Raw genomic sequence first — 15,461 nt, forward strand, 5'->3', positions numbered from 1 at the left:
TTTTGTCAGAGACCCAGAAAGGACTTTATCCTCTAGGTCTATTAATCTGGCTTCTATTACTGGTCATAGTTAGTGGCACTTTATGTTCTAAATCATGAATGCGTGATTTGTCCTTGATATGCTCTAGCAATTTTGTTTTCCCTCAAAATTTGTTATCTCATTGTAGGAATGTAAAATGTATGGATTGGTGATATCACACAGGTGGGTGACTGCAACCTTGAGAATCTGACCTGCAGATAGGAATTTTACCATTTGGGAACTTCACTTTAGTTCTTAGACTGCCAACAGATCAGCCTTAGCTGTGGTCTCTATAAATAAAGTTCAGGAGTGACACTTAATTCTGGACTCTTGGAAGATCTTTAACTATGAGATCGATCCTGTTTTCTGGTGCCCTTTTAGGGCATATCTACTGTCGAGAAACATGTGTAGGGTAAGTCATGCTTTCTGGTGCCTATTTGAATTTTATTTACCTGATTCACAGAGTATCACATTAAACTGTTGTAGAATAATGAATGTAAGTGTTTGGCATTTTTAGAGTTCTTTTAGATTTGGAGAGGGAGTAATGGAGATAATAAGAATGAGTGATTAAAAAGACAGAGATAAATGAATTTAAGAGAAAAAAAGTGAAAACAGAACACAGGTACCCTATTTCTCTTTGTTCTTAATCATTTTCCCCTCTGATGAATGTAAAGTAGTGATGACAGACATCAGTGAAAATAAAGCTGTTTGGTCATTTATCTCAGTGTCATCTGGGTAAGTGGTGGGTTACTCTTGTCCTCCTTTCTACCTCTCTGAATTTTATCTTTCAAGTCAGCTCAAGTCCTCCTCATCTTCAGATTTAGTTTCTAGGCAGTGGGAGCTCATGAAGTGGGAAGACCAGGGCTTCAGACTTCAGTCCAAATCCAACTCTCATGGCTTTGTATCCATTTTTGCTCCAAAGTACGTCACTTTCAAGATTCTATGAAGAGCTTTAGGCAGCATTTCTTGAAGAGTGTTTCAGAGAATTAACGAAATAACCAAATAAATTTGACCCCAAAACACAGGTGGTCAAGTAAATTTGGGAATCAGAGGCTTAAACAAATGATAGAATTTCTAGGAACTTTAATTAAATTAGTGCACATTGTAAATCTATAAGAGGGGAGTCTAGGTTGCTGCAGTTATCCATTTCTCTTTGATCATCAAACTCTTCCCCACCTTTATTGTTATTTTTTTATGTTGAACAACTCAAAGGGCTATTATTCCTTAGGACATGCACCAGGAAATACTGGTCCAGCATATTATTTTCCCAGTGCCTTTTCATTTTAAAGGACACCCAGCAGTCTACAGATTAGCTAGAAGGAATGAGACTCAAATGGAAGAATTTTCAGACCATCTGTAGCCAGGAGGCAGGAGAGCTTTGAAGAGCTCACATTCTATCACTTAAGTATTCCCCTGGAGTTAATTGGAAATTGGGTGGTATTTGGTTTTAGAGAGTCTAGGTTCTGGTACCTTATCATGGCTCTTTGTACCTATCCCTTCCCCTCTGCACAAATGGGCAGGGCAGTAACTACAGAAAGAGTAGGGAAGTCAGCCTATTCAGAGAAAGGGAGAAAGGAAACACCTCTGTCACCAAGGAAGGGCTATAAGAATCTAGCTCTACTACTGAACTTTTTTTTAGAGGGTATATATTTGCTTGTTTTGCAACTTCTCTTTCCTGCCAGGATGTCCTTGATATCCTTCATTCCTCATTATATGTGTGTGTAGAGAGAGAGAGAAAGAGACACATACCATGTTTTATCCAGGTCTCAACTGTCCCTAGCAATACCCTAAGTCTGGGCTGCATGAATGGGGTTTGGAGATGGAATTCTGATACATTTCAGTTAACAACAAAAACACCTTAGGTCTACTCAAACGTAAATTTGATTCCTTTTTTGAGCACTTATAAGCACCAAATTAATCATTCTACCTTTTTGAAGCTAATTTCTGAAAAAACAGGAACAGACAAGATGTACAAACCAATGCCTTATGAGCAGCAGATGTTAGTTGGTAAATAATCATTAGCTAAAGAAAGGATAATTTTATTGGCAAACTTCCTGCTAGGTGTGGGTATAGCTCTTAATTACCATTTAAATACTATTTCCTTAGGGGAAGTAAAAGTCACTCTATCAACTCCTCATTCTAGGGTTGTGGGTCAGTATACTATTTATTAGTTTCTTGATTGTCAAAGAGATTATTGACTACTGCATTAACCTCTTATATGTAGAGACTTAATAGGAGCAGAAAGCAACAGGAAACAGTGTCCAGGTTTTGTTTTTAAGGTCATGACTGTGGTTAATATTTTTTGGAGACCAAGTTCTTGAGATCATAACTAGAATGAAGAAAAAATAAAAAATCTGGTGGAACTGGAGAATGAAGAACATTTTCAGGTCTCTGTCCTGAGGGGACTTCTGCTTCCCAGAGTGAATAGTTCACAATTAGACATGATGATAGAGATCTCTTATTTTGGATTTGTATCTTGTTTTCCCTGATGAGAATTGTGGAGTGCTAACCTATGGAGCTGGGGCCCAGAATAGCTGGGCTCTTGTCCCAACTATATGACATTGAGTCATCTACCTTCTCTGCATTTTCCCATTCAGTATGTAGTGGTGGTTTAGTTGTCAAGTCGTGTCTAACTCTTGTGACCCCATGGACTGTAGCCCCCCCAGGTTTCTCTGTCCCTAGGATTTTCCAGGCAAGAATACTGGACTGGGTTGTCATTTCCTTCTCCCAGGGATCTTCCTGACCTTGGGATTGAACCTGGGTCTCCTGCACTGCAGGCAGATTCTTTACCAACTGAGCTGCAGACCCTGTGTTACAGATCTCGTTTGATATAATAAGGATAAATACACCATTCTTGTGTCTCACAGGTGTTTTATAAGAATAAAAAGAGAAATCAAATGTGAAAGTTATTTTGAAAAATTATTGCCACCTTCAATGCATTATTTCTTCTCTGAATAATTTATAGTGTTAATATTCTGTTATGAAATTAATTGGATCACTTGAATGTCAACTGCGAAAAAAAACTGCCATAGTTTAAAATAATCTCTACCTTCTGCCAATTTTAATATCTAACCATATGGGGGGAATATAATACATATGCTGATGCTTGGATATTTAAAAACCCTTCTTGCAACCTAACAGTGATTTCACCATGATTCTGGTCTTGAAGGCTTGAGTTAAGATAGATATGAATTAATTTCCTGAAATCTATCCATGCCGAACTGTCCATTTCCCTGGAATGACCCAGTCATTGCCTGAACCTTTTAGCCATTTCAGCTTGTTTTCTGGAAATCACCCACCATCTTAGGAAAGACAACTTATGTCCAAATTCCCTTTGTCAGCATCCAGGTAGTCAAAGTTATTTTAGAGTCCCAGGGAACTGCTTATTCCATCACGACTGAGGATGTTCAAGTAATTATCCCACAGCCCACTCTTCCAGAGGCTTGCTGATCCATATGAACTGAAGGTCCATCCTTTTTAACCTCTGGGTATCCTTTTCCACGGAAGGGATGTGTGGGTGCCACTGGGGCCTTCTGAACTCTGAGCCACCCCTGCAAAGTGGTAGGAAGTTTCTGTCCCTCTCTTTTTCACATTTGATACAAGTGGTGACGAATCCACCTGCAGTGCCAGAGACCTGCGTTCAATCCCTGGGTTGGGAAGAGATCTGGTTCCTGGAGGGGAACATGGCAACCCACTCCAGTATTTCTGTCTGGAGAATCCTCATGGACAGAGGAGCTTGGTGGGCTACAGTCCACGTGGTCGCAGAGTCAGACACGACTGAGCAACTAAGCACACAGTGCAAGTGGGATATTGTCATAAAAAGTGTAATGAAAAGAGCGAAAAAGAGCCTCTGACATGGAAAACAGTGCAATTGGAAGAGTGTGACTCAAAGTAGGTAAAAGTAAGATGTTATTCATTTAGTTTTATTTATTTTTGGCTGTGCTAGGTCTTTATTGCTGCACATGGGATTTCTCTAGTTGCAGCAAGTGGGGTGCAGCAATTTTAGTTGCGATGTGCGGGCTTCTCATTGCAGTGGCTTCTCTAGTTGCAGAGGATTAGCTCTATGGCGAGTGGGTTTCAATAATTGTGGCACACAGGGATCAAAACAGTGTCCCCTGCACTGGCAAGCAGATTCTTAACCAGTGGACCATCAGGGAGGTCCTCATTTAGTTTTTTTTTTTTTTTTTTAAATAATTTAATTAATTTATTTTTGGCTGTGCTGGGTCTTCGTTGGTGCACACGGGCTTTCTCTAGTTGTGGTGAGCGGGGGAGAGGGGTTATTTTCTAGTTGTAGTACTCGGGCTTCTCATTGCTGTGGCTTCTCTCGTTGTAGACAGGAGCTCTAGGGCATTCTGGCTTCAGTAGTTGTGGCAGGTGGGCTCAGCAATTGTGTTTCCTGGGCTCTAGAGCACAGGCTCAACAGTTGCGTCACACTGGGCTTAGCTGCTCCACAGGATATGAAATCTTCCCAGCTCAGGGATGGAACCTGTGTCTCTTGCGTTGGCAGGTGGATTCTTTACTACTGAGCCACCAGGGAAGCCCCCCCATTTAGTTTTTAATTTGAGATTATCTCAGACTCTGGATTCCCAGAAAGGGAGAATAAGCCATAAGACAATCACAGGACTGACTGTCATCCTATATTTACAGCATCTGTCTGGCCACAAGACCCATTAATGTCCCATCCCATTTTAGGGCGCTGCCAGAATATGGGAAAGACGTGACCCCAATGCCTAGAGGACAGAAATAATGCTTTGGACTGGGTGTCACCATTTACTTCACAATTGTAGATTCAAATGCATTGCTATAAACCACTCATATGTGTGACTGTGATCTTATCTTAGGTTCTATTTGACAAGCAAAATGAAGAAATGTTACTTAGAGAAAATGGAATGGTAACTTCAACTTTGAAACATCATACATTGGAAAAGGTAGGTGCATGAACATCAGAGAAATGGGCCATGCTCTCCTCTGATAACAAGCCCTGTACTTCCACTTCGTGATTTACTGGAAATTACACTCTGACTTCTCCAAGCTTGTCTAAGATTTGACAGCCAGTATCAGTGTCAGTGCCTTAATCAGGCCCTGAAGCCCCCTGCCCATCCCAGCAGCCACTGCCTTATTTAGAAGCATCCAGGAGCAGCTTAAGTTAGCACAAAACAGCCTCTCATGCTTATCCTCTCCCCTCAAGGCTCTGTTGCTGAACTCTGACCTTGCTACCCACAACCCATTGGAGAGCTGTGCTTCAGGCTGCCACTGATGATAAAACCCAGGGACACCTGGATACTCTTACAGCCACCGTGGAGTCTCCCAACCTGCCAAATGCTCCTAGACCTGATAGCAGCCAAGTCTTGTGCCATCTCTCCTGTTTCGTTGGTATGAAGAAAGCCCCCCTTCATCTGGATCACCTGGACAGTGCTTCACTTGCCTCTGTGACACAGAACTTTAAACGGGGGGCGGGGGCGGCAGGGGATCTGCACTGATTTGCGATGTAGGTTGGGGGAGGGGATGAAGAGATGGGGGGGTTGGGGCGTTAAGGGGAGTGCTGGGGGAGCAGGAAAGAGCCAGGGGGGAGATATGTGGTAGGACATGATTTCCCAAATCTGCAATTCTAAAATACAAAGAATTCTGAAAACCTTTTTTCCCCCCAAATTTATTTGGTGCAAACCCTGACCTGACCTAAACTCATTTAGGGGCAAAAACCTGACCTGAACTGACTTGCCACTCATTTGTTTCACTGCCAGAAATATTAACGTGTTTGAGTATGAAGCACTGCACATGTGTAAAATACACCTTCCTCCTTTTCTAAAATTGCACCCCCGTCCCCAAATTCTTAATTTGAAACCTAAGGGTTTTCAGAGTAGGAACTGTGGACCAGTACAGAGAGTGAAGGAGAAAAAGAACGGAGCGATGGAAACACGATGTGCTCTCTTCTCGGCCGGCCTCACAAACTGGTGTCTGTCCTGCGGAGAGCAAATGTAGGCAACAGCTGCAGTGGCCGCTTCATGCTGATCCCTATTCAGACAGGCCCAGACATGTCTCAGTCCCAGCAATGGACACAGCTTGGGTGCCCCAGCTGCACACATTTGCAATCAGCCCTGCAAACAGGAGCTGAGTAGCTGGTGGCAGACGTGCCTCCGAGGCAGGCACCCCGCCGCCCTGGCTTGACCCAGCCTTGCTGCGTTTTGTAGTGGTGGTTTGGTTTAGTCGCTACGTCGTGTGGGACTCTTGAGACCCCATGGACTGTAGCCTGCCAGGCTCCTCTGTCCATGGAATTCTCCAGGCAAGAATACTGCGGTGGGTTGCCAGCGCATACCTCTAAATCCTTTTTTTTTTTTTTTTTGGTGGTGGTGTGTGTGTGGAGCGCGGGGTTGGGGGGCGGAATGTGTGTGTACCATTCCCATTATGTGCTCTTCTGCTAGTGAGGGCAAAAGGCTTTCTGGCTGGCTAAGTTCACCTGGAGCTGGGCTGAGGCAAACTACAGGCCGAGCAGTACCATCTTGCTTGAAACAAGAAACTGGAAATAGCCGGCTCTGCTGCGGCAAAATGGCTTCCCGTTTCCCATCCCCTGCGGATGCCCGGTGACTCATCGTCGCTCGGCTAAGATTCCAGCGCCCCCAGCCCCACAGCATCTTCCGTGCTGCCCTCTCCATTCCCGCAGGCAGGGACTGGAAATGGAGGAGAGAGAAAAGTCACTTAATAATTATTCATTCGCAAATATCTATTTCTGCATCTTAAAACATTTCAGATTTCCCAAGAAGTGGATAACCTCGGTTGCTAAGCACCCTAGTCTAGGGAGCAAACGGAACACTGGCTATTCTTTTAAAAAACCGGCCCATGAACATGCTTCAAGGTACACAGGTGCAGCGCTGATTGTTTTCCTCCCGATGCTTCTAGAATCCTGCTCCTCCCAGGCGAGCTGTCAGTCCCAGCTTCGCCTGCAGAGCTGTTCTTCCCCCCGCCCCCCCCCCCCCCAACCGGTCTTTGCTGGTTTTGAGTATTCACCTCCTTACTACCCCCGCCCCCATCGCTTTTCTTTTCTCTTAACTGCGCAAGCTGACGCAGGTCTGCAGGAGTGAATTAATGCTCTCCTCTTGATAGATTTGCTCTCAGGGAAACAGGGGCGTATGCACCAATAGGAAAAGAGGAAGGGGGAGGTGGCGTGGGCCCCAGGGTGAGGAGGGCTGGGAAGGTGGTGTGGGCCCCCGTGTGAGCGGGGGATGCACGAGGTAGTGCCGAGCTCCAGGGTTAGGGAGGATGGGGGGAGGAATTCTGTAATTAATCAAGGCAGCAGTTCTGTACCTTGGGGTGTTTTGTGTGTTTTTTTTTTTCCTTGGTTCCTTTTTTCCCTTTCAACCAGGAGTTTAAGAAAGAAGAAAGAAAAGCTCAAGTACTTGCCCGAGCCGCATTTAAAACCAAAAGAGTTCTTCCCGTGATGCGGGATGACGGGCAACTAAAGGCAAAGACAACTGCCCCAAAACCGAGGCATTTTTAAGGTGCGAGCCGGAAAAGGTTATGGTTTTACTCCAACCTGTAAGCGCTGGCAAGTCTCGGTGCTGATAATTTCAAGCTTTTTCACCTTGCCTTTAAAAAGAGTGAAAATTATTTCCTAGAAAGAGTTCGTTAAGAAAAAAAAAAAAAAAGAATGTCACAACTCCTTGCTAAATTTGGAAACATTATGGCTGAGAACCAGCGGACTCACAGGGACAGATGGGTATCTCCAGAGCGGTTCTCACAAAGCAGGCCTCGGAGGATTGCTTTGCCTACTCTATGACACCGTGACACATTTGTTCATATTTACTACCTTCTTTTCTTTCTGTTTCCTTTTCTCGGTTTCTCCTACAACAGGTTCAGGAAACCCCAGATTCTCTTCCTCGCTTGAACTTTCCTGGCCTTTTCTTCTCCCGGATGGTTCCTTGGTTCATGTTTGAAAATATTATTTGTTTCCCGAAGTTTCCCTTTTTTTTTTTTTTTTTACATTTGAGCCCTTTAGAGGAAAAAGCGCAAAACATTTTAAACTAAAACTCCCAAAGCGTGTGAAAAGTTTTTTTTTTAGCAAGGATTTGCATTTCTCATTTACCTTATCTGTGATGTTTAGAACGCTGCACGAAGACAGAAGTTGCTGGTGCAAAAATAATCTTTTCCTCCCCATTTACTGATCGAATTGGCAAAGCCACTGTTCCAAATAAAACTGAGCCACTTAGATCATAAAATTTAAACTCTGGAAAGCACCTCCGGAGCTTACTATCCTGATTTTATGAAGGACTTGAAAGCATTTTTATTACAAAAATAATACAATCATTGCAAAAAATGTAGAATAGAGAAAAAATGAAAAACATCCCTATTTTACTAATTCTACAATTATGGGATTGTTAATCATTAACATTTTGTTGTATATCTATTTCTTCCTCTCTTCTCCAGACCCCCTTTTGCTCCTGTATTTGTATGTTGTAGGTATATATATATGAGCTAGCCTTTTAAAAATGGCACTATTTGATAGTCTATATTTTTAAAAATTTAAAACATATGATGAACATATTTTCATGTCGTCACGTTTCCCACAATGATTTTTTACAAACATCAAAGGATGCTCCTCTTGTTAGCCAGAATTGAAGTTTACATTAAAGGAAGGGGACCAAAAAAAGAAAAAAAAAAAAAAAAAACCCACGTTAAATGAAAAGTTAATCGACAGCACCACCGTCTACACCTCCTCCTCCACAACCACATCAAGGACAGGAAGAGGAACAGACAAGGGTTCTGCAGCAGTGAAGCCATATTCCATTTCCATGCTTCTTTTGCAGTTCAGCACGGGAGGGAGGACATACGCCGGGATCCAAGCCTGGATCCAAGCCCGCCAGTGAGTTACACAAGCTACTGTGCTGTGGACTGCAAATAAGGTAATTTGCCCCAAATCCCCTGATTATTATGTCTTTCTGGGGTCAGGCCCTGTCTAACCTCAAAGCAATATCTGTGGTCCTAACAGCTAACACTGTCATCCCAACCTTTTCTCTTGTCACAAGGCAGGAAATAGACCTATTCAAACCTAATTTGGTATTGCCTCACCCAGCACCCTAGCATGCACCCCAGTCTTCCTCCGGCCTGCTGGCCACCATGTGCTCTGTTAAAAGATCAAGCTAGAAGAGGTTAAGAGGGTGGCAAGTAAGGACCCCAGGAGTCAGATTTCAGCCTAAGAACAGACTAGAGAAAATTGCTTTGCTGCCTGGAGTTCGGAGGGCTATGGCACAATGTACTAGAAATGTATATAATCACAAAAGGAGCTCAGATAGAAAATGTAAATAGGAGCTAGAAGAGTTTACTTTGACCTGCAGATCCGAAGGGGAACTTGTTAAGGGTTTTTGGGTTGTTCTGAAAATTTTCCAAATCTGATTTAAAGTTAGGGTGTAGTGATCCCTCTCTTCCACATGTTCATTGACATTGGAGTCAGGACACCGTGCTGGGTGTGACCTACTCTGGTATTTCTTAAGTAATTCAAAAATGACATGCTATAAATCAGAATGTTAATTCATGAGCAAAAGAAATCAATCCACATCAGATCATTCAAGCATGTGCAACCACGTGCACACCGGCTGATACATTTTCCCCTTCAATTAAAATTCAGTTACCTTTAGGGTATTATGAAATGGATATTTAACAGTTGAATAATAATGCCTTAGGATGGCTGAGCACAGGAAATGAATAAATTTTAATCCAGCAGAAACTTCAACTCTACTGCAATTGATCACAAGTAGAAATGTAATTCCCCAAATGGAATTTAACCGGTTCTCTGGATCTTTAGAAAAGTCTGCATAGTTTAGTAATCTGATGTTGGTTGTGAGTACTCTGGGAAAGCTATAGCCTGTGTGGTGATTAAGGAAACTAGGAAACTGAAAAAATTTCTTTGGTTCACAGATCCCTATAAGCTGCATACACCATTCCCCAGCATTGCAAAATGCCTCACCAAAATTAATTGGAAGAATTCTGCTTTTAAGAGAGAACAGATAAGTGATATCTGATTTTTATTTAGTGTAAGTAAATTATTCTGACTGGAAGTAGAAGTATTGACTTTGGCACATTAAATATGTTAACTGGAGATTGGGCTGTAGTCCTGGAAGACTCTCGTTGACCTTTAGTGATAGTTCGTGTTTGGAAAAAACACATTGCTTTAATAGTCTCTTCTCTGTTCCCTGGTGAAAGGGGAGTAGGAGACTGACATATATGTTGTTGTCTCTGCTCAGATTGCCTCTGATTAGGGAAATGATCCATTCATCACTTTGATTGGATATGATGGATATCTTCCTGTTTCGGGTCACCAACCCCAATGGCTATGTGTTCTCAGAGTAAGCTTGACTTTTTCTCTTCAACAAGAATCTAAGGAGGTATGTAGGAACTTCAAAACAAAATAAAAGTGATCTTTCTGTTTCTAATTTATCCTAAACAGAATGCCTAATCTCTTAGTTGTGGCCCAGAATTGAGGCATATAGTGATATTTATAATCATTTCTTTTCCCAGAACACGATATCTTTCCGTATTGCCTGAATCAGAGCCCATTTCAGCTGTTAGGCTGAGCTATTAGAGTTCAGTGTTCACCGCGAGTCACCTAGGAGATTTGTTCCAATTGTCTCTGCTTTTTTGTGGTAGGATTGATAGAAAAGAGGAGGCGGATGTTACCTGCTGACTATTAGATTGCTGTAAGGATTTACGTAAGCAGTACAATGCATCTGGCATTTTACTTAAAATCTGTAGAAATCCTCTGTAATATCACAAAAAGGAGTTTTGTAGTTTTTCTTTTAAAATCTCATTACAGAACACCATTATGGCAACTGTGACCCACGTATATTAAAAGTGAATCAGAGCTTCAGGTTTATTTTTGGAGAGAGTCAACTACCATAGTGTTTTTCGATGCGTGTTCAAAAGGAACTTGTACAAATACTAGTACTCATCTCATGAGAATAAAGGGTTCCACAGTCAAGTTTGAGAAATACAGTCCACGGTATCCCTCTTTTGGAGCTTCATTAAAAACTTTAAAGCATTAAAAAAAAAAAAAAAAACCTTTAGGAGTTCTGAAGTAAATTAGCAAATTTAACCCTATATTTTCCCAAAATGTTCTATCACAAAACCCTTGTTCTCTACCCCTGCCTTTTTATTTTTTATTTATTTTTTCTTTTTCTCTTTTTTAAATTTTTGTTTTCTGTTGCTCTTGTTTTTTGTTACTGTATTGTTAACATCTGGCTGGACTGTAGTTCTACGGAACATGGTTAGAGGCAGGTATTCATTTGAGGAGATGGAGAGATTATTTACTTCTTGCATCGGTGAGACAGCCATGGCTGAGAAGCTCCAAGCAGAACCCTGTGTGAGGACTGCTGGTCACTCTGTGGGCAAAGGAGGACATGAGTGCAGTTCCAAAGGGGCCTTCCAGGGAGGAAACGAGCAATGGACAGAATTCTAAAGGAACCTTCTCGTCAGACTGAACAGCCATCTTTTTTTTTTTTTTTTTTTTTTCCTGTATCCTCTTTCCATTGGATTTTAAAGAATTGTATGTGGGGAAAGACCCGGTTGAAGGTATCTGGAAACCTCAGTGTTGCTGCTGATTCAAACCAGGACTGAGACTCGGGTTTGGAGGTTGAGCACAGGAGCTTGCCCCCAGGGATGGTTAGATGTTGTCTGGCCAGCTAGCTATCTGCATGGCTCTGCATTGCTGTCAGCCTGCTTAGCCCATTCAGGATTGAAGCTATTTAAAAATCTATCTGAAAAAAAAAACAAAAAAAAAAAAACCCACTTCACTAAGTTCCGTTCACAGGCTCACAGTGCTGTCACTGAGTTTGAGGAGCATTTAATATAGTTTTGTCTCACATCTTGGTTTTCACATAAGCTGTATCCCAGCTCAGCTTCTGAGTTTCCAGAGCAAAGACTTTGTGTGCTGGCAGGAAGGCTCAGGCAGCGCTGAACCAACCACTAGAGGGGGTTGGGATCTAAAAGAGGAGAAGCACTACATCATCTATGGATGCTTCGAGAAGGAAAACTAAAATGAAGTACAAATCAAAATAGATTCAAAGAGAAAATACTTCCTGCTCTGCCTTTGTTGACTTGTAGCTCTGATTTTTGAGGGTCTAATGCCGAAAGGCTGGTTGAAGGGGAGCTTCTTTTTGCTTTCAGGCACCAGTTAAAACCCCTTGTGTTTCTCTAATCACAGTTAAGCTGAGTTTGATTTTTGCTCGTTAGATGTAATAGTGCAGTTAGAAATAGTGTTCCTAACACCTGACACAGTGTCTGGCACATAGAAAGTAATCAATAAATACTTGTAAGATACATGAATTAATGAAAATCATTGAACCAAGAAAGGATACCCTAAGGAGCTGTGACAGGATACGGACAAGTGGCAACTTCTTTCATTACTTTTACCAATATATATTTTTTTTAGTGTAGGAAAGAAAAGTATCAAAGCATCAGATTCAAAATATTGAACAATGTCTAGCAATTCAAAGTCAGACTTTTTCCTAGGATGTTTTTCTTATTAAATATTCTCAAAATGAGATGATAGGTTGAATATATACTTTGTCCATATTGTTTAGAGATCCCGGGGGAGTCCCAACCTCTACCTGTCCCCTCAGAGTTTCTCTAGCCCTGGCCAGGCCACAGTGGGCCCACTTAAGTGGTCATAAGTAACTCCCGTGGCTGAGAAAATGAGGCCAAAGGTAGCTTTGTCGATGGTGGCTGTGATTTCCGTACCACAGAAAGGGTTTCAGAGGTTCTTTGCATTTGTGGGTTTGTGACTTAGAAGTACAGATGCATAGAATCTTCTACTCTTGGGCTCTAAGAATTGGAAGAAATCCCAGAAAATGAGCTTGCTCAACCCCCACCCGATGCAGGAATTCCATCTATAATGTTAAATCTGGCTTTTCTTCCAACAACTCCCACAGAGGGGAGATGATTTAACTTGCTCTTTCTGCCATATAGAGGAACCATGTTTTTAAAGAAGAGAGATGTGTCCAGACTCTCTTAAGTTAGGTTTTCTGACTGTGTCTTTACGTAGTATCTCAATTTAATACAATGACAATCTTGCTCTGATTTCCCGAGGAGGAACTGAGTGATGCACTGTCCTCCATGCACTGTCCTCGTAAAGCTCACTGTTCTCACTTGGTTTCTTCCACATCCTATAAGAACCTGGGATCAGCAACAACTCTTGGCTCCGACTCATACCATGGACCCAGTGCCAACTCTGAAGTTGAAGTGAAATCCACAGTGGACTTCATCAAGAGTCATGGAAAAGTCAAGGGCTTCATTACCTTCCACAGCTATTTGCAGCTGCTGATGTTCCCATTTGAGTATACATGTGCCAAGTCACATAACTTTGAGAAGCTGTTAAGTTTCTGAAACTCCATTTCAGCTTGGAAACAAACATCCATGGTGTGGACAGGTTAAGTTTCAGTCATAAAGATAGGTATTGGGATCTGGGTGGACTAGTGACAGGTTACAGAGATGAATGAGACATAATATATCCAACCTCTGAGAAGACTGTGACTCAGGCAAAGATTTTAAAACACTGGTTATGGACTTCCTGAGTGAAGTTTCCTTGGGAAATAGGATTCATGAAATTATTATTGCCTTAATGTAGATGAGCAGGAGCCTGATTTGACTATAAATTCCCAGGATACATTTTCTGTTGCTTAGGAGATAACCACTTGGATTTGGACCTGAGAGTCTTGGATCTATAGTCAGTTTCCTATGCTAAGCAGTGCTGCTCCCAACTTTGCCTCATACCTTGCTGGTGTCTTAGGTTCTGTCACCCATCATCATGCTGCACTGGTGTATGCTGGGCATAGAACACTTCTCTAAGGTATCACTTGATACCCTCCAACATCTTTCCTGTTTTAGAAATGAGCAAACTGGTGGCAGCCTTAAGTCAGTTGGTGATGTCTCAGGGGGCTGTTTATAATTGAGAAAGTTCTATCCCTAGCAGAAGAGAATGTGCAAATATTTCCTATTTGGCTTTTAAGCTTGGTTTTTGAAGCCAATGTATTAGAGAGAAGCCCCGAGATGGGACCTTTTGGTCCATTTCAAGTAGATTGTTGTCAGCAGCTAGCAGAAATGGAATAGATTATTCCAATTCAGGTGTATCTTTTATCTCATAGTTGTATTTCAGTTCTGTTACGCAATTTTCAGGGTTTGATGGTGAATGTTACCACTCAACATTAAATCAGGGAAAAAAGAATGTCAGGGTTGAAAGTCAAAGGTACTTTTAGTAGCTCTGTGCATGTGCTAAGTCGCTTCAGTCATGTCCATCTCTTTGTGACCCCTTGGACTGTAACCAGCCAGGCTCCTCTGTCCATGGGATTCTCCAGGCAAGAATACTGGAGTAGGTTGCCGTGCCCTCCTTCAGGGGATCTTCCTGACTCAACTCAGGGATAGAACCCGAGTTTTTTATGTCTTCTGCCTTGGCAGGTAGATTCTTTACAACTAGAGTCACGTGGGAAGCCCTCTAGTAACTCTGCTGCTGCTGCTAAGTCGCTTCAGTCGTGTCCGACTCTGTACGACCCCATAGACGGCAGCCCACTAGGCTCCCCCATCCCTGGGATTCTGCAGGCAAGAACACTGGAGTGGGCTTCCATTTCCTTCTCCAATGCATGAAAGTGAAAAGTGAAAGTGAAGTCGCTTAGTCGTGTCCAACTCTTAGCGACCCCATGGACTGCAGCCCACGAGGCTCCTCCGTTCATGGGATTTTCCAGGCAAGAGTACTGGAGTGGGTTGCCATTGCCTTCTCCAGATAGTAACTCTAGATAACCTTAAATTATCCAAACCTGGTGTATTCATCTCTACCAAATAGTTCTCCAGCCCATAATTGGATCACTCCTTGTGTCTAAGGCAGCCTATTCCATGTTGGGAAGATTAGATTGTTTGAATTCTTTCTCATAGTGAGCTCAAACTCTCTGCTTATGTTTTTCACATACCAGCCTTGGTTTACCGTCTTGCTGCAGAGAGCAAGCTTATTTCCCTCTGAGAGACAAATTCATTAATTACTTAAAGATTAGTAAACTGCTTCTCCTAGGTTTTTCTTTATTCTAACTAAGTACCCCAGTCCCTTCAACCTCTCAGAATATGGTTCTAACTCCCCTCACCCTTCTGGTTGCTATCTCACGAATGTACTTTGCTTTGTCTGTGTTCTTCAACGGCAGCTCCCAGAAGTGAATGTAGAACTTGTGTATGTTAACAAGCACAGAGCAGAGCATGACCATAACTGCCCTCATCCAGCTTATGCAGTTGAGGGTCATATTTGTTTTTTGGCAGTGGTGTCATGCCATTGACTCATGCTGGGCTCATTGACAGCTGAAACCCCCAGGCTCTCTGAGGATTCCACCCAGCCAGGTTTCCCCCATCTGGTAATTGTACAGTTGTGTTCCTGAATCCAAGTTCAAGACCTTGAATTTATCCCTAGAAAGGACAGTAAAGCC

General features: G+C 42.4%; 1 protein-coding gene across 1 annotated transcript in view; it reads left to right on the forward strand.

Annotated features, from left to right (window-relative positions):
• Positions 1-365: 365 nt before the first annotated feature.
• LOC136170340 (carboxypeptidase A4-like) overlaps positions 366-15,461 on the forward strand; it is a 47,202-nt gene continuing 32,106 nt past the window's right edge. Inside the window, exons 1-3 of the mRNA XM_065938492.1 lie at positions 366-425; positions 2,352-2,405; positions 3,295-3,429. Coding sequence (XP_065794564.1) covers positions 366-425; positions 2,352-2,405; positions 3,295-3,429 — 249 coding nt within the window. The remainder of the gene's footprint in view (positions 426-2,351; positions 2,406-3,294; positions 3,430-15,461) is intronic.

The sequence above is a fragment of the Muntiacus reevesi genome, chromosome 6 (assembly GCF_963930625.1).
Source record: "Muntiacus reevesi chromosome 6, mMunRee1.1, whole genome shotgun sequence".
Taxonomy (NCBI): domain Eukaryota; kingdom Metazoa; phylum Chordata; class Mammalia; order Artiodactyla; family Cervidae; genus Muntiacus; species Muntiacus reevesi.